Source organism: Castor canadensis, chromosome 5 (assembly GCF_047511655.1).
Source record: "Castor canadensis chromosome 5, mCasCan1.hap1v2, whole genome shotgun sequence".
Taxonomy (NCBI): domain Eukaryota; kingdom Metazoa; phylum Chordata; class Mammalia; order Rodentia; family Castoridae; genus Castor; species Castor canadensis.
Window position 1 is genome coordinate 88121551 of NC_133390.1, and position 20380 is coordinate 88141930.

At 37.2% G+C, this 20380-nt stretch overlaps 1 protein-coding gene across 1 annotated transcript in view; it reads left to right on the plus strand.

Moving 5' to 3' along the window:
- The first annotated feature begins 5420 nt into the window (after positions 1 to 5420).
- Positions 5421 to 20380, plus strand: part of LOC141423462 (uncharacterized) — a 64984-nt gene continuing 50024 nt past the window's right edge. Inside the window, exons 1-2 of the mRNA XM_074075241.1 lie at positions 5421 to 5491; positions 9210 to 9456. Of these exons, the coding sequence (XP_073931342.1) occupies positions 5421 to 5491; positions 9210 to 9456 (318 nt within the window). The remainder of the gene's footprint in view (positions 5492 to 9209; positions 9457 to 20380) is intronic.

Below are 20380 nucleotides of genomic sequence, written 5' to 3' on the forward strand. Positions count from 1 at the left end.
GTCGAGCACAGCAGTGGTACTAAACTGCCGCACCCACTGATTAAGTGGTGGTATTGGAATAGAGCTCTGATTTTAAATAAACAAAATTAAGAGACTCAAAAAAGATAATACTATCTTCCTTGACAAAACACATGATGTATTTCCTGAATGAAAAACAATAGAGAAATTTATTCACATTTGCTACTATGTGGAATAAGAAATTGTAGACCAACCTCTGCTGCTGTCTCTTTTTTACTGTGGTTCATAGAGCTATTTAAGAGAAAAATACGTTAGTGGGGTATGCACAATGCATATGAGACCACCATCTCAGTAGGGTGGTCCTGCACCTTATAGGTATTGCCAATATGCCAGTGAAACAGGTACTAGCAGGATACACACACACATGCATGCTCAAGGCTCGCCACGAGTCTGCAATGTGGAGTGTTTCCTCAGTGTTTTACCCACTTTCTCCTCACTGGCTAGAGCAGAGTCATGTTGATTTTTGGCATCTTCTCCTCAAGTATATAAAAGTGACATGGAGCCAGGCACCCATGGCACATGCCTGTAACACTAGTTGCTTGGGAAGCTGAGACTGTGAAAATTGAGATTAAGGCCAGCCCAGGTAAAAAACTTCATGAGACCCCCCATCTCAAAGGGAAAAAGCTGGGTGTGATAGTGGCTGGGTGTGGTGGCATGTGCCTGACATCCCAGCTACAGCAGAAGTGTAAAATAGGAGGATCACAGTCCAGGGTGGACTGGGCAAAAAGTGAAACTTTATTTCCAAAATAACCAGAGCAAAAAAGATTGCAGGTGTAGCTCAGATGGTACAGCACCTGCCTAGCAAGTGTGAGGCTGTGAGTTCAAACCCCAGTATCACCAAACAAAAATTAGACCTGGATCCCCAAAGTGGTCACAGCTGCAATATTCATAAAAGGTGCTGTGCAATCTTTGGACATTACCAAGGCATCCTTTCACTTCTACATCTCTCCATTTCCATTTCCACCATTCCTCACACCATCTCCCTTCCCCACCCATAGCACCTCCTTCCCTCTTACTGACAGAATCAGCAGCACTGCCATTTGACTTTGGATCATTTCAATGGGCCAAAAGGCTGAAATTATCAAACATTTTGCCTCTGCTTCTTCATTCAACAGAATTTCAAAACTCCATTTTAATCTTAAACTTTTCAGAGATTAATAGCTGGTGTTTTGTTTGTATTACTATGCATTAACTATAAAATTCGTTGTATCTAATACAAGCAATATCATACAAAACAGGTCACACTAAGGGGAGATCACATACAAGAGAGGGAGGGTAAAAGAAGGAAGGTAAGAAGGTGAGTATGGTAGATGTACTTCTTGTACTAGAATGACGATAGTCCCCATAAGAAAGGGACTACTTCTTGGTACACTAGTTTAGCTGTAACATCTGAGGATAACTTCATCAAAAGATGGGTCATCTGTATTTCTTATATCACTCTCACAACAAGCGCAAGAGGCATTCTGTGGCTTATTTTCACCTGACCCCAAAACTATACCATAAGCAGGATGAAACTGTTGATACTGGAGCCAGGGCAAATAATTTGCAGACACTGAAAGGTTCATTGTTTTTCCAACCCTTCTAATATATATATTATACTTCTGAGCTATGTACTTCCTATACAAGAATGAATATTCAATTTTTTAAACCTGTTGAAATCATCATAAGAAGGTGACTAAGATAAAAGGGAGAGAAATAGAGGGATGAACCAGTTAGGGTTATAATACATATAAACATGGAAACACCCTGTGTAGCTATCTTTGTTTTTTTTAACATGCTGCCTGTGTGACTTTATTTTTTTTATTGTTCTTTTATTCACATGTGCATACATTGTTTGGGTCATTTCTCACCCCTGCCCCCCTCCCTACACTCTTCCCCCTTCCCTCCTCAGTTCCAGACAGGTCCTGTTCTGCCTTTATCGCTAGTTTTGTTGAAGAAAAGAGACAAGCATAATAAGAAAGACAAAATGTTTTTGCTAGTTGAGTTAAGGATAGCTATGCAGAAATATTCCTAGCATAGCTTTTGTGTACATGTGTTACAAACCATGTTGATTCATCTCCAACTGATGTTTACCCTGGTTACTGAGCCCCGTCTCATGATAACCTCTGTAGCTTTAAGGTTTCTGTATTAGCTCCTCTGGAATGGGGACATCAAACGCTTTCATGTTTTGGGTTTTCTACCTATTTCTTTATCACCCATATGTGCTCTCCCTTTGTCATGTGATCCCAGTCCAACCACATTGCTGCATTTGCCCTAGATCTAAAGTCCACATATGAGGGAGAACATACGATTTTTGGTCTTCTGAGCTTGGCTGACCTCGCTCAGAATGATGTTCTCCAGTTCCATCCATTTACCTGCAAATGATAAGATTTCATCTTTTTTTATGTCTGAGTAAAATTCCATTGTGTACAAGTGCCACATTTTCCTGATCCATTCATTAATAGTGGGGCATCTCGGTTGTTTCCATAACTTGGCTATTGTGAATAGCGCTGCAATAAACATGGGTGTGCAGGTGCCTCTGGAGTAACCTGTGTTGCATTCCTTAGGGTATATCCCCAGGAGTGGGATTGCTGGATCATATGGCAGGTCTGTGTTTTGATTTTTAAGAAGTCTCCAAATTTTTTTCCAGAGTGGTTGTACCAGCTTGCATTCCCACCAGCAGTGGATTAGGGTTCTTTTTTCCCTCACATCCTCTCCAGCACATGTTGTTGGTGGTGATTTTGATGATGACTGTTCTAACAGGGGTGAGGTGGAATCTTGGTGTGCTTTTGATTTGCATTTCCTTTATGGCTAGAAATGGATTTTTTTCATGTGCTTTTCTGCCATTTGAATTTCTTCTTTTGAGAAAGTTCTATTAAGTTCAGTTGCCCATTTTTTAATTGGTTCATTGATTTTAGGAGAGTTTAGTTTCTTAAGTTCCCTATATATTCTGGGTATCAGTTCCTTGTATAATGTATAGCTGGTGAATATTTTCTCCCACTCTGTGGGTGGTCTCTACAGTTTAGAGACCATTTATTTTGTTGTGCAGAAGCTTTTTAATTTTATGAAGTCCCATTTGTCCATCCTCCCTCTTAGTTGCTGGGCTGCTGGGGTTCTATTGAGGAAGTCCTTGCCTATACCTATTAGTTCCAGAGTGTTTCCTGCTCTGTCCTGTAGTAACTTCAGTTTTGTGTCTGATATTTAGGTCTTTGATCCATTTTGAGTTGATACTAGTACAGGTTGATAAACATGGATCTAGTTTCAGTTTCTTTCAGACAGGTAACCACTTTTCCCAGCAACATTTGTTGAAGAGGCTGTCTTTTCTCCATTGTATGTTTTTGGCAACTTTGTCAAAAATGAGGTGGGTATAGTAATGTGGATTCATATCTGGATCTTCTATTCTGTTCCACTGGTCTTCATGTCTGTTTTTGTGCCAGTACCATGTTGTTTTTATTGCTATTGCTTTGTAATATAGTTTGAAGTCGGGTATTTGGATACCTCCAGCATTGCTTTTTATGCTGAGTATTGCCTTGGCTATTTGCGGTCTCTTATGTTTCCAAGTGAACTTTAGGGTAGATTTTTCAATCTCTGTAGTGAATGTCATTGGGATTTTGATGGGAATTGTATTAAACGTAGATTGCTTTTGGTAGTATAGCCATTTTTACTATGTTGCTTCTACCAATTCATGAGCACGGGAGATCTTTCCATCTTCTGTAGTTTTCCCCGATCTCTTTTTTCAGGAGTTTGTAACTCTCCTTGTAGAGTTCATTCACATCTTTTGTTAAATTTACTCCTAGGTATTTGATATTTTTTGAGGCTATTTTGAATGGAACTGTTTCCATATATTCCTTCTCAGTTTGTTCGTTGTTGGTGTATAGAAACGCTAATGATTTTTATAAGTTTATTTTGTATCCTGCCACCTTACTGTAGCTGTTTACGGTGTCTAAGAGTTTTTGGGTAGAGTTTTTTGGATCTTTAAGGTATAGGATCACATCATATGCAAATAAGAATATTTTGACAGTTTCTTTACCTATTTGTATTCCTTTTATTTCTTTTTCTTGTCTAATTGTTCTGGCTAGAAATTCCAGTACTATGTTGAATAGGAGTGGGGATAGTGGGCCCCATGTCTCATTCCTGATTTTAGGGGAAATGATTTCAGTTTTTCACCGTTAGGTATGATGTTGGCTGTAGGTTTGTCATATATAGCCTTTATAATGTTGAGGTACTTTCCTTCTATTCCTAGTTTTCTTAGAGCTTTTACCATAAAATGGTGTTGGATCTTATCAAAGGCTTTTTCTGCATCTATTGAGATGATCAAGTGGTTTTTGTCTTTGCTTCTGTTAATGTGGTTTATTACATTTATAGATTTTCATATGTTGAACCACCCCTGCATCCCTGGGATGAAGCCGACTTGGTCATGGTGGATGATATTTCTGATGTGTTGTTGGATTCAGTTTGCCATTATTTTATCAAGGATTTTTGCATCGATATTCATTAAGGAAATTGGCCTATAGTTCTCCTTTTTGGAGGTGTCATTGTCGGTTTTGGGATGAGAGTAATATTGGCTTCATAAAATGAGTTAGGCAGCATTCCTTCCCTTTCTATTTTGTGGAACAGTTTAAGGAGAGTTGGTATTAGTTCTTCTTTAAATGTCTGATAGAATTCAGCAGTGAATCCATCAGGTCCTGGACTTTTCTTTTTTGGGAGGCTCTTGATTGCTGATTCAATTTCTTTTTGTGTTATAGATCTATTTAAGTGATTAATATCTTCTTGGTTCAGTTTTGGGTGGTTGTAAATTTCTAGAAATCTGTCCATTTCTTCAAGATTTTCAAATTTATTAGGGTATAGGCTCTCAAAGTAGTTTTTGATGATTTCCTGGATTTCCGTGGTGTTTGTTGTTATCTCTCCTTTTGCATTTCTGATTTTACTGATTTGGGTTTTTTCTCTCCTCATTTTAGTCAGGTTTGTCAGGGGTCTGTCAATTTTATTTATTTTTTCAATGAACCGGCTTTTTGTTTCATTGATTCTTTTTGTTTGTTTGTTTATATTTCATTGATTTCAGTCCTTATTTTAATTATTTCTTTCCTTCTGTTTATTTGGGGATTTGCTTGTTCTTGTTTTTCTAGGAGTTTGAGCTGTAATATTAGGTCATTGATTTAGGATCCAAGATGGTGATGCAGACCTCATGAGCTCCTGAACCAGAGACCTTGCCCAGAAGCTGGAGACACTTCTGGGTGAGGTAAAGCACCACGGAGAGCCAAAAATACGGCACTCTAAACCCTTAGATCGTGGAAGGCCATGACCTAATAAAAGAAGAGTCGGCCTGCCAAATCCCTGCCCAATAGGCCTGCAGAACCATTGCTCCATTCTGCAGAGCTCTCCACCCCTCGGGCTGCACAAGGCCACAGCCCCGCACGAGACCCATGCATGGTGGGATCCCCGCCTCTCGGGTGCACCGGATCCATGCACCACCGGGATACCCGCCCCTCAGCCTGTATAGCTATCTTAAACAAACAAAAATGTCCTTTTTTTTTTTTTTTTTTTTTACAAAAACAGAGAACAGGAAGGAAAAACAGGTCCTGTCTAGGGGATGGGTATCAGTGGGTTATAAGGAAAGGAGGTTAGAGGAAATATTCTGTATACATGTATGTAAATGGAAAAATGAGACTTGAAACTGTTCCAGGAACGGGAGGAGGAGAGATAAAGGAGAATGAAGGGGCGAATCCAGCTATGATATATTGTAAGAACTTTTGTAAATGTCATAATGCACCCCCAGCATAACAATAAAAATAAAATAAAAAGCACCTACAAATAAATAAATAAAAGTAAAGATGAAAATTAAATGACACCAGTTAGTCTCAACTGAGATTTCTATAGTCTACATTCCCATCTATACATTTCAGTAATGTGAGGCCTCATATTTATCTAATTTCACACAATGACTACATACAGTTTCTGCCATGCTGGAAACAGACTTCTTCTCTCTATCCTTTACACATGAATGAAATTGCTTTGAACTTGTATAAGCTCATCTTGCTAATGTAACTCACTCTTTTAATTTATTGAAATAACTTTAAATTCTAATTTTTGCCAACAAAGTTTTGTTGCCATCCAGTTCAAAACACATGTTATTTTTTTCATATGTACCATGTAAAATCATTCAAGTATAAATCCTGAAAAAATACTTAGTGTGGTAAGACAGGCAATGCACTCAAATTGGCTTTCTTTTTTAGTTAACATCCCAATCAGCTATACTCTTGATTCTTTTACCAATTTTCTTATCCTCAAGTTACATAAGAAAGGAAACTTGTCAAAAACCGTGTCCTCTGCGTTAAGGGCAACAAATGCTAGCTAATTTTTTAGGTGTCTTACCTATCCTCACCTCTCCCTTGTGTGCTCTCACTTTTATCATTTGCTCATAGTCCAATCCCATTGTTGTGTTTGCCCTTGATCTAATGTCCACATATGAGGGAGAACATACGATTTTTGGTCTTTTGGGCCAGGCTAACCTCATTCATAATGATGTTCTCCAATTCCATCCATTTACCAGCGAATGATAACATTTCGTTCTTCTTAATGGCTGCATAAAATTCCATTGTGTATAGATACCACATTTTCTTAATCCATTCGTCAATGGTGGGGCATCTTGGCTGTTTCCATAACTTGGCTATTGTGAATAGTGCCGCAATAAACATGGGTGTGCAGGTGCCTCTGGAGTAAGCTGTGTCACAGTCTTTTGGGTATATCCCCAAGAGTGGTATTGCTGGATCAAATGGTAGATCGATGTCTAGCTTTTTAAGTAGCCTCCAAATTTTTTTCCAGAGTGGTTGTACTAGTTTACATTCCCACCAACAGTGTAAGAGGGTTCCTTTTTCCCCGCACCCTCTCCAACACCTGTTGTTGGTGGTGTTGCTGATGATGGCTATTCTAACAGGGGTGAGGTGGAATCTTAGCATGGTTTTAATTTGCATTTCCTTTATTGCTAGAGATGGTGAAAGCAACTGAGGCCAATAGGAAAAGGGGACCAGGAACTAGAGAAAAGGTTAGATCAAAAAGAATTAACCTAGAAGGTAACACCCACGCACAGGAAATCAATGAGAGTCAATGCCCTGTATAGCTATCCTTATCTCAACCAGCAAAAACCCTTGTTCCTTCCTATTATTGCTTATACTCTCTCTACAACAAAATTAGAAATAAGGGCAAAATAGTTTCTGCTGGGTATTGAGGGGGTGGGGGGGAGAGGGAGGGGGCGGAGTGGGTGGTAAGGGAGGGGGTGGGGGCAGAGGGGAGAAATGACCCAAGCCTTGTATGCACATATGAATAATAAAAGAAAACAAAAAAAAACCGTGTCCTCCATTTTTTAATTTAGAATTAGATGATGCACATTAGAGGGGTCAGTTAGAATGACCTGACAAAAGTACAGTGATCTCTGTTGATATTTGTTGTTGGTATTTCAATAACGTATTTTCCAGTATTCTAAATGTTCATAAGTTGATGTCTCCATGAAAGCTACCTGTTCTGTAGATTGTTTGCCAAATAATTCCAGAAAACTCATTTAATTTTCTGTCAAGTTATTATTAAGTGACGTATCGCCAATATTAAAAGTATTTAATTATGCATCTAATGGCTAGATACTTAATTTGGAAACTTTAGATAAAATATGCAATAAAATGAAGAGAAAGAAGTAGTTTCTTGGATATTTAATGATGAGACACAGAATGTTCTTGATAAGCAAAAATTAAAAATGACAATTACAACCCTTTGAAATGTTATCAATGCATTTTGCGTTAGAAAGGAGCTACTCTATTTAAAACATCATCAATACTTGGATTATAAATCAAAAATTTAGAAATAATTTAATTTACTTTCAAATAACAAATAATCTTTGCAGGAAAAAACCTACAGCAATTTATTTTTTATGAAAGTGGGTATTTGTAGTTACTTTATCATCCACTTTTTTCAGTAAAAGGGGAATTAAACTATTACAGGACACCTTGTTAAGTAATTATATAGCAACATCACTGTGCAATTAAATAGCCATCAGTCCCTGCAGCTGAGAAATTTCAGGTAATTATTCAAAGATAATTTAATAGGAGAATTACTGTATTCAAGCAAGCATTAGCTAGTAATCTACCTCAATTAAAGCATCCAATTAATTTCAGAACCTTGATAACAGTCGCCTTTGGCAAAACTATCCCTTCCCGTCATTTGATCCTACATATACAATATTCCTTAAACATTATATAAAGTTAATTCACTTCTAAAAGTATAGTCTATTAATAACAGTCTCTTGAGAAATTAAACAAATCCAAGTATAAAAATTATTCCTTCCCCACCCCCCCATTTGTGCCTTCTATCCATCCTCCTATATAGAACTAGAATAGGGCTGATTCAGCTCCTAGAGCATCAAATTCTATGTTTTTATCACAGACAACAGAAGACTTCCTACTAATGGAAATTTCTAGGAGGAGTTTTTGTTTTCAGATTGCCTAACTCACTGGACAACTCTCCTTGGGAAATGTGTCTCTATGAATGCAGTGGTGATGGGAATGGAGGTAGCAAACATTGGACAGAGATTTTTCTGGGTGGGATATCCTTGATTGTGTTTTCGCCTGATTTTCATGCTCAATAGAAAAAGCCTCAGCTTTGGAAATACACAGAGGAAGGTTTTTGGTTGCTTAGGAAGCTGCTAACCTGAGGGGCCCTTTAAGATTTTAAACCGTACTTTAATATCAGCCCTCTTGGATTTAACTCATTCACAGTTCTACCAGTTTCTTTGGGTTAAGTCACACAGCCTTTGTGAGCCTCAGACATGGAATTGTCTGGTCTGGGCAGGGTGTTGCTAAGAGGCCATTCTCAACCCATTAGCAAGTGTCCTCCTCACTGAGGTTCTCATACTCTATGTCTACTAGACAGGAGACACCTGACTAGTGTCTTGAGCTCACTTGTTTCAAAACTGATTTAAAGACAGTATAAGATTAGTGATAATGAGGAAAAGTACCGAGCTTTGGTTATGTGCATTGTCGGATGACTAGAAATGCCAAAAAACTTAAGTGGTTTGCCTCTGACCATCACTCAAAAAAAGCTCCTGGAGCTCTCAACAGCTGCTGTGTGGATGTTCAAAGATGACTCAGGAGCTTTCGTAGGCCCATCTCCCCACTTATTCATTCAGCAGCAACTTTTGCCTTTGTCTCTTTAACTTTGTACATTAGCTGCCTCTTCAGTTCTACTTGGAAAAATAATCCAACATCAGCTGATTACTCTGATTCTGACCTGTCATTTTCTTGGGACCCTGCTTCTAGTAATTCCCTGGGTGGACAACACATTACAGCTACAGGCAATAAGTCCCCAGCCCCTCTTGGACTCCTGGAACTCCTTCACTTGCCAAAGAAGGACAGCAATGGCTGTCAGAGGTTATTGGGCTATGAATACGTTGCTCAGGGACTGGACCAGAATGAAGTGAGTGACAATGAGTCACGCAAGTGATTTATATTAAGGTAATTACATCACAATATTTAGCATATTTTTTATAGGGTTTCAGGTTTGGTAAATACATATGAGAAAAAGGCTTTTGGTTTTTCCTATAGTTTCACCTTATCTTAATTAACTTCAAACCCAACATTGAACTTGTAAATTCCCAGTGAAGACCAAGAGTTGAAGTTAGCACTATTTGGTGTTGGCTGTGTAATTGGTAAGATGACATACCAAGGGTATCTGCTACTCTAATGTGTCTGGCACTTATTTGGCTCAAAGTATATCTATAACATGAGTGAGTCCTTTTATTTTTCTCCCTAGCACAGATTCTATCCATTATGGGTCTCGAATGATCTAATCCATTCCATTTTCCCTGTTATATTGGTGTCAACCAAAGGAAAGATTAGTCTTTCTGAAGCAAACAAGCTGTCAACAAACAAACAAACAAACAAAAAAACCCAAAACAGTGTATCTCAGTCTGTTTAGATTAGAGAGAATTAAAGAATTGGAAAAAATAAAAGAGAGAAAATTAAACTACTAAAGACAAATCAACAATGTTCCCTTGCACAAAGAAGTTTATTAACACAAATATACTAATTCAGTCCAAGTCTCTATATGTAAGATTTCTCCACTTTGTTAGTGATGGAAGCCTTGTCAGTAGTGGGCAATATTTACTATCTAGAGTTGTGAGCCTGTTGACATCCAGAGTCAAATTATACATCTAGCAATCCCTTAATCACCACTGTGTTCCCAACACATACAATCCGAGTGATTAAAGCAGGTAACAATTTCTCCAAAATGACCACAAGATGCCCAAAGGATTTAATTCGTTTTGTCTTGGTACCTCTTGCTATTCTAATTACTACTGCTTTTGGAGTTAAATTACCTGTAATTTCTTTTAGAATTATAAATAGTATGCTTTGCTTCCTTATCATGTCAGAGAACTCTATGATTAATCACATTTTGGGAAAATCCTTCAGAAGATCTAATAAAAATTTTAAAGCTCTTGTGGATTTTCAACTGCCACAAACTCACTATATTCCCTAAATAACGAAGCCCATAATTGATTAATGAAAAGCTAAGTAATTTTGGTATTAATTTGATCCCCTGGGTGGCCCCATAATCACAACTAGCAGACCAGGCACAGTATTGCTCAATTACATATTCAGGTAAATAATCTGCAAATCAACAAACCCCATAAGGGGATTTTCAGCATTTCCAATTTGTTAATCCATGATAAATGCCTGTCAGAGGTTGGTTAAAGCCCAGGTGCTTTGATATTTTGCATCTTCTGGTATGTTAAAAATGCTTTAAAGAAGAATTACCAAAGACCATCTTACATTTAAAATGATTATGCCTAACACATTAGTGCTATAAACACACACACACAAAATACAATGTTATGTGATTTCTACATAAAGATATAGTTATAGCGAGGTACTGGTGGCTGAAGCCTGTTATCCTAGCTACTCAGGAGGCAGAGATTAGAAGGATTTCCGTTCAAAGTCAGCCCGGGGAGATAGTTCATGAGACCCTGACTCAAGAAACCCTTTACATACACACACACACACACACACACACACACACACACACACAATAGGGCTGGTGGAGTTGCTCAAGGTGAAGGCCCTGAGTTCAAGCCCCAGTACCGGAAACAAAAATTTATAAATTAATGATTTGCAGTGCTCCAAGTGACATGGCCGGTACCAGGACACTCTACTTTCTCTTTGACCTGTTGAGATACCTCTGTGACTGAATGTGTTAGCTAACTGGAGGTCCTGGGTGAGCCTGAGGCAGTCCCACTGGGCTCAGGTGTATCCAATCACTGGTGACACAAAAATAAAAGACTTACTCTCCACCCCTGGCTTAATGCTCTTGTTTAAAAAACTCTAAGGATACATTATAATTCTCTAGAACATAACATGTGCTTAAATCTTTCATCCTCTTCAAAAGTAACTTTTCCTAAGTTCCATTTTTCTGAAAAATTTAAGTTCTTCACTTTAACCTGACCTCGTCAGAGATTAGTGATTTTGCCTTGTAGAAGTTTGAGTTTATTGTCATTTCTCCCAGACCTATATATATATATATATATATATTTTTTTTTTTTTTTTTTTTTTTTTTTTTTTGTTAAATAGCACTAGTTCCTTTAAATTTCTCCCATGAGTCTTGGGTTATTTTTAGCCTCTAAAATGCTGAAATTATCACATTCAGTGCTTAAAGTGAAAGTCAGTAAAGAGAAATAATGTAATTTGCACATTATTTTAAGTGAAGGAACACATGTGATTGACTTCATTGCAGGGATAGTATCATGCTTTCCCATAAAGATATCCCCATTTGCCTGCTTCTACCAGATTTCATAGGTGATTCAAAGTATCAGAAATGGACTTTCATGTAATATTCCTAATTAGGAAAAGCTCTTATGAATCAGTGAGAAAAAGATTACCATGGTAAAAGAAAAATGAATCAAGGGCAAGAATAGGAAATTTCTAAAAGGACAATTTTAAGTGATCAGTAATCATATGAAAAAGTTTATCTTCAGTAGCAGATACATATTCAAACAATAATAATAAGACTCTATTTTGCACCTATCAATCTGTCTTCTTTTTGGAATGGTAGTAGTGATGGTGAGGTTGAGCACGCCTCTGTACTTATGGTGGGACCAGAAGCTGGTAGTACCTCTCTTGAGAGCAATTTTGCAGTATGAATTAAAAGTCTGAACACTTCATGCTTTACCATAGTAATTAATGGTAGGAATTTAATTTTAATTGCACTACTAGAAATTTATCCTAAGGAGAAATCACAGATGTGCAAAGATTCAGGAACATTTATGACAACCCTGTTTGTAATCGTAAGAACAAACTCAACGTCTGATAATGAGACTGGTTTAATACAGTATAATACACCCAAAAGGAGAAAACCACGTTCCATTAAAGATGATGCTAGAAAGAATATTTAATGACATAAATATTTTTTAAATGTGCCAAGCTAGAAAATATATGTAAAGCATGTTAAAGACTATTGGCTTTTTAAAAACATACTTTAAAAAATATAGAGATTAACTGTATATAGAAAAGTCTGAAGTGCTATATTCTGTAATATTTACAGCCGTATCTCTGAGTAGAAGGAATGCCAAACATTTTTGTTTGCTAGTTTTGTTTTTCTGTATTTCCTAAAATGTTCGGACAGATATTACTTTACATAATTGGGAAAATAAGACATATAAAGACAAAGAATGTACATTTATATCAAGAAGCTTATAATTCTGTAGCATATGATAGCATAAACTATTTTTCTTATAATTATAACTCTTCCCTTTTTTTTGGCAAAAGCCACAATTTTGAAATTAAAAGTAGTCAGTCCTCTGTGTCTGCAGTTCTGCATCCCCGGATTTAGTCAACTACAGATTAAAAGTATTAAAAAATTTTTTTCAGAAAGTTCCCAAAAGTGGGTTGGTTGAGTAGCTTAAGTGGTAGAACACCTGCCTAGCAAGCATGAGGCCCTAAGTTCAAATCCCAGTTCTGTCAAAAAAAAAAAAAAAGTTCCCAGAAGCACAATTTGAATTAGCCATACACTTGAGTACTCCACTGAATGCACTCGAGTGAAGAGCCAAGACACATCCTGCTGTAGCCTCCCCCGTTTCACAAGCCCACTTTCTCTCCTGCACTCCTTGGTTGAGAATTATTTGCTTTTTGTCTCATCCTGTACTCTAAAGTTAAGCCTGTGGTAGTTGCATCTGAACTGAACATGTGCAGAGTATTTTTTCTTGTCCTTATTACCTAAATAAGACAATATAAAACTATTCACAGCACATTCACATTGTATTAGATATTATACATAATCTAAAGATGACATGAAATACATGTGAGGACATATGTAGATTTATGAAAACACTTTGCCATCTGCATATAAAGGGATTTGAGCATCTGCAGATTTTGGTGTCTGCCAGGGTTCTAGAACCCATCTTGCATGGATACTGAACGATGACGGTACTAATTAAATGTAGACCTAATTGTGATTTAACTTTTGCATATTCATATAAGGTTTTCCATTTAAACAAGTTCATAGATTTTATTAAATACAAATCCTTTACTTTTCATTGAAAATATAATGACTATACAGAATCATTAATGGTTAACCTATGCATGCATGATTTCAGAACAGCTCAGGAAGTTACAGTTTATGTTTCCAAGAGATAAGGACAAATACTCTCTAATGTGGCTAATGGACAATAGTAGGCACAGGGCTTTTTTAAACAATGCTGACCAGTAGAATCAGCAGTGTATGTACTTTTCTTTAGACCTGAGCCCAGATGCCCATCTAAGGCCGATCTCCTCTGTATGTGGATTGGGCCTCCTAGCCTCTTTGTTACCTGCATCTACTGGAGGCCAGTGCTTTCCTCCCAGTTTAGAGAGAGGCCAGGAAGTCTTCCGGGTGGCATGGGAGGGAGACAGGGCCTGTTCTGATTCTCACTCTAATATTCACATCATACTCGACACTCCTCATGACTACCCATACCTCTGCTAAATGGCCCCACCAATCTTAGGTTCTTCTCAGCACATCAACTTTTATTTTGTAGATACTTATTTTTATGTAGCATGTTGTTTATTACACAGCTTTACTGTAGAAAATTTCGATATATCTAGGCTAGTCAGCTTTCTGCCACTGTAACAAATACCAACAAATACCTGAAATATCAATTTATGAAGAGAAATATTTTGTTTTGGTTCATAGTTTTGGAGGTTTCATACCACGACTGATTTGCCCATTGTTTTTGGGCTTGTGGAGAGGTAGCACATCAATGTAAGGAGCACTTGGAGGATCCAAAAGCTGCTCAATTCATTGCCAGGAATCAAAAGAAAAAGGACCAGAGTCCCAATATTCCCTTGACGGGCATGTCCCCAATGACCGAAGGACACTAGGCTCCTTCCTGTTAGAGGTTCACCCTGTGTACAGTAGTACCACAGGTTGGGTGCCGTCCTTTAACTCATGGGCCTTTGGAGGGACATTTACACAAACTATAACAATATGAAAGAAACAAAAAACAAGAAAAATAATTTATAATCTCTGTACTTTAAGAGAATCATTAACCTGGATATATAGGTTTTTACTATCGTATGTGTTTAAAACCAATTGAGATAAGCTATAGAAAGATTTCTCATTTAACAACATAGTATGAAAATTTTTCCATTAAATATTTTGCCATTTAATATTCTCCTTAGTATATTGTTTTTTGTTTTTCTGTATTTATTCACGTTACAGGATAGTTGATTGCTTGCAATAAAACCAAGAAACAATACATTGTTTTACCATATGTAGAAGTAAAATGTGCCATCAACAATGCACAGAATGAAAGAGGAGAAATAGCACACAGTATGGTTAGATTTGCATACCTGCACTAAGTAATATAATGTTATTTGACTGTAGAGAATGGTGAGACAATGCTTATTAGAAATCTGAGAGCTATCATGAAAAAATATGTAACTTAGAAACACTCTTATAAACACAGGTAAAGTGGAGTAAAAACACTCATTTCAATTGTGGTATAGTATTCACCTGTCTTAGAAATGTCCAGGAGAAATAACGTCCACTATAGCTGGATATTTACATTGTATGATGAATATCCTGGACCATACAGGTATCTATGACTCTCCTATTAACTGCTAACAGTTGTGTTACTGCACCAAAGGATAGGCCTATGAATAAAAATTTAATAGATACCTTTAGCATTTTCATACTACTTAAGAGATGGCATCTCCTCGTCTTCTATTTTGCAGGGTGCCTTACCCTTTTTTTCCCCTAGGGAAAAAACAGTGGCATCTTGGTTTTTTAAAATTTTATTAGGAGAAAAGTTGATCATAAGACTATATCTTATCTGTTTATTGGCCATTAATATATCTTCTATAAATTGTCTGTTTGTTTTCTTTGGGTGCAATTTGTTGAGATATGGAGCTTTTCCTTAAGGTGTTGAAAATGGATTGTGTATTAGAGATTTTTAATCCTTTATTCCTCTAGTTCTTTTTTTCTGATAAGTACATCTAATATAAAATTAATATTAATTATCTTTGAATTATTCTATTAATTTTTACATTGACAACAATACATATATATGTTTATGGAGTACAATGTGAAGTTTTGATCTATGTATACATCATAGAAAGATTCAACCAGGCTAACTGACATGTTTATCACCTTGCCAAGTTAACAGTACAGTCACCATTTTCAAGTGTACAATTGAGTGGTATTAATTACATTTATATGTTGTACATAATGACCACTATCTAGTTCCAAACAGAAACTCTGAATCCATTAAGCAATAGGTTCCCATTCTCCCCTCCTATTTGCCTATTCTTGATATTTCATGTGAATGGAATCAATATTCAGTATCTTCCTTTGTGCGTGACTTATTTCACTGACCATGTTTTCATGATTCATTCATGTTGCAGCATGTATCAGAACTTAATTCTTTTTTATGACTAAATAAAATCTCATTTTATGCAGGTGCCATAGTTTATCTATTTATCTGTTGATGGATGCTTGGATTGTATACTATTGACTATTGTGGTTATCACTGCCACCCACTTTTGCATACAAGCCCTGCTCAAATCCTGTGTTCAAGACTTTTGGGTACACATCTGTGGTAGAACTGCTGGACTATATGATAACTCTGTTTCGCTTTTTTTTTTTTTTTTTTTTTTTGTAGCACTGGGGTCTGCTTCACTTTCAGGGATCAGCAAATTGCAATTACTCTTGAGCCTTGTAAAATGCCCCTAGCTTCTAAGAGCAGAAGCTAATGCTTCCTTAGCAAAGTCAGTAGGTCACCCTATCTATCTTCCTTTTAAAGGAGAAAGATCACAAATGAAAATTAGAACAGTATTATACATCTCTCTTTGGATATACCTGTTGAATGGAATGGATCACAATTTTAAGTCACTATAGAGTTGGTTTTCTGCTTCTCTAGGCTTAAAAATAGATTCTAAATGAAGCTCCTTAGAACCTAAACATTTGTTAATACTACGTGAACCTCAGAGGCCACTACCTATCTATTTATTTTTCCCAAAACATAATTTATCTCATGGCATATCCAATGGAGACACTCCATCTTATTTCTGATACCATAACCAAAGAAGCATAAATATTTAAATATTAGCCTCAGTACAGAGTGGTTATGGAATGTGCACTCATATGCCAACACAGACCAACTTGAAGTTAGTTCTTGAAGTTAGTGAGGTTTCTTGGTTCTTTTTTTGTTTTTGTTTTCGTTTTTGGTGGGACTGGGGTTTGAATCAGGACTTTGTGCTTGCAAAGCAGGTGCTCTACTGCTTGAGCCATGCCTCCAGTCTGTTTTGCTCTGGTTATTGTGGAGATGAGGTGGAACTGTTTGCCCAGACTGGTCTCAAACTGTGATCCTTAATCTCAGCCTCCCAAGCAGCTAGGATTACAGGTATGAGTGAGCCACTGGCAACCTGGTTAAAGATGTTTTTTAAATTTGCATCTGGGAATACTTTCCAAAAGTTTCTCTTCTTAGTTGCCTAGAAACATAGACATAAAAATGGATACACTTTTGATTATGAATTGTTAATATGGCCTTGAGGTGTTAAGAAAATTTAAGTTGAAGAAAACTTTAGATCAACAACTTTGTTGAAATAAAAATATTCCTTTACCTCACAGAAATCTAGGATGATTTCTTAGAAAAACTCTGCAGCTCTCAACAGTGACAGTAACCTGATTTACTCCAGATGTGGAACTATCAAATGAGAAACTGATGTCTTACTAAAACACTGAGCATCAAGTTACCCTTGGTAGGCCAACAATTATGTTGACTCAATTCCATTTCTGCAAAATTTAGCAAACCCAGAGAACAGCGGAGGAAACAGAGAAGACAAGAGAAGGTAGCTTGGTTTGGTGATTCTATGTCTGTTTATTTGGTGGTATAATGAAAAGAGTACCTGATAAAGCTTCAGACCTGCACGAGTTTGAGTTCTAAGTTCATGACTGACTACTTGTGAAACTTTAGGTAAGTCACTTCACCTTGCTGAGCCTCAGTTTCCTCTTCTGTAAAATACTGTTTAAGGGGGAGGTGTGGCTCAAATGATAGAGCACCTGCCTTGTAAGCATAAAGCCTTGAGTTCTAACCCAGAAGACATTTGGCAATGTCTGGAGACACTTTTAATTATCACAACTGGTAGAGTGGGGGGACTACTGCCATCTAATGGGTGGAGGCTATGGCTACTGCTAAACCTCCTGTAGTGCACAGACCAGCCCTGCACAAGGAATTATCCAGTTTAAAAAATCAATAGTCTTAGGGATGAGAAACTCAGTTATGAGCCATTTTTATAATTATTACTTACTTTTTTGGGCAGAGAACTTCCAGTGCCTCTGGCTTCACTGCTATGTTCTTTGCTAATAGCTCAGGATCATATTAAGAGCTGTCTTCTAAGGATGGGCATGGTGGCTCACACCTGTAATCCCAGTCACTCAGGAGGCAGAGAGCAGGAGGATCATGGTTTGAGGCCAGCCTTGGGCAAAAAAAGTTAGTGACATTCAATCTCAACAAACAAGCCAAAATAGTGGTACATGACTGTGGTCCCAGATACTGGGAGACATAGGTAGGAGGATCATAGTCTGAGCCCAGCCTTAGGAAAAAAACATGAGACCCCATCTGAAAAATAAAGCAAAAAAGGATTGTGGGCATGTTTCAAGTGGTAGGGCTCCTGCAAGTGTAAGGTCTTGAGTTCAAACCCCAGTACCACCACCACCAAATTATCCCCAAGTAATGCAAACACAACAACAGCTTCTGTAGGAACATGACTTTCTCTAGTTTATCACTATTCTCTATCAGGTACCCACCACATGTCTATGAAGGAAGATTATGACTTGAACATGCTAAATGCATGACATCTGACTTCTCATCCGTGTTGTCTAAAAGCTCTATTCCACATGAAGTGGTGACAAGTTTCAGGCACAAACAGAATGACAGTAGCTTGGCATTCCAGCAGTAACTGGCAGAATAATTTTGTTGGCTTAGGCTGAATACCCAGGCATGTGCCCTGAGTGACCAGTAATCAGAGAACATTTAGAAACTCACAAAAACAAGCAAAACAGTTATCTGACTAAGCTGCTTGACATATTAATATAGTGTTTTCTCAATATCTAATTTTTTCCTCTGAAAAATGGGACTTGGGAAGGGCAGTTTCTGTTACGAATGAGGATGAAGTTCTCTGAAACCAGCTGTCACCAATGCTTTTGTTCAGGGAACATCATGACATGACACCCTTTCCTGTCCAGTGAAGAACCATGAGTTTATGTGCTTTCTTCAGATTTTCTGGACATGTGGCTTCATTGCACATGTTTGAAAATGAAACAGAAAATATACCATATCCAAATTACTACTGTAAAGCCCAATTAGCTTAGTCAACTCTGTTAAAAGAGTGGAACAGTTAGTTCAATGATTTAAAACAAAACCTATTCCCACTAGATAGTGATTCAGACCGTGTCTAAACATCTAAACTGGTCTGACTATTTTAACTCGGTCAAGAAGCTATTGAATAGAGATCATTTGGAAAAATGATGCTGTTTTAGTCTTTTGGAGGAAAAATCTTAATCTGATTTTAAGTGAATCACAAAATTATGTACCTCTCCTAAATTATTATAGCCAATTTTGAATACTGAATTAATAAAGAGAAATGCTTTTATTTGCTTAGTGAATGGGGATATGAAAAATAAGGAAAGGTACACATGATATTCAATAGACATGATTAAATCTAGATGGTTCAGTCAGAAATCCTTTTCAAAGGAAAGGTATTTGTTTAAATGCAGTCATCTTCCATATTAGAGGAGAATTAGAGGGTGCCTTTATTTCTAGGACATATGGAGGAGACAGATCTTAATATCCAAATATATACAGAATATATGCATTTTAATAGATTATCAGATAAGGACTTAGAGCACAGTTGCAAAAATTCTTGGGAGACCACTGAACTTGGGTCATTCTTAGCTTAGTCATCCAAAATATTTTTTTAAAATAAAAGTAACTCCTGCACTGGTGGGTTGAAAACTTTTTCTATTCTCCAGGGCACTAAAATAATACCCTTTCAAACAGTAGGAAAAATATTTTAGGTGACAGCTCTGTAGTTCTAACAAGGAAAGTCAATTTTTAAGAATTAAGGTTGCTAATCACAGTGTCTTAAGATGTGCATTGCTGGGGAGTGATAGATAAGACCATAAACTGACACCACAGCAATGTGCTGTGCTCCTGAGAAGGAGATGAAAGTGGGAGGGAGACTCAGCCTCCTTGTTCCTCCACTGCTTGATCAATCATAAAGGTCAAGATAATTGGCCACATACAGCAAAATCAACACCACTCGCTCTCCCCCAGCCTAGCAGATAAGCACAGAAACTCAGCTTCCTGCCGGGTTAAGTGGTGGCTAGCCCAGGTGGAGGAGGAGAAGGTCCAAAAGTATGCATGTAAGAACACAAGGCCCTGTAATGATGCCATCAAATTTAGCATTAAATATATTTTACAATCAACTGAGATACCACAGGCTTCGTCCAAACATGCATGAAATACTTCCAGGGTTTTACCAGGCTAGGTACTCTTCCACGTTTATGCCTTCCTAGTGTTTTTAGACTTTAAAAGCTCTCAACACTATAAATGTATGTGTGTTAACAAATGAAATTGCAATAAATGCGAGTTCTGGTTCAATGTCATCATTAAAATACGACTATATGAGAATTCAACTTTCTTGAAATGCTTCAATTACTCTTACAACCCAAAGTTAAAGTAGGCATTGGCTAAAATAAAAGGTGCCAAACAATCCACATAAAGGTAATATAACCTAGCTACTAAAGTTACCAAACAGACTAAGAATTTGCATATCTGATAGGAGCCTATTAAGTAGATTATTAAAGG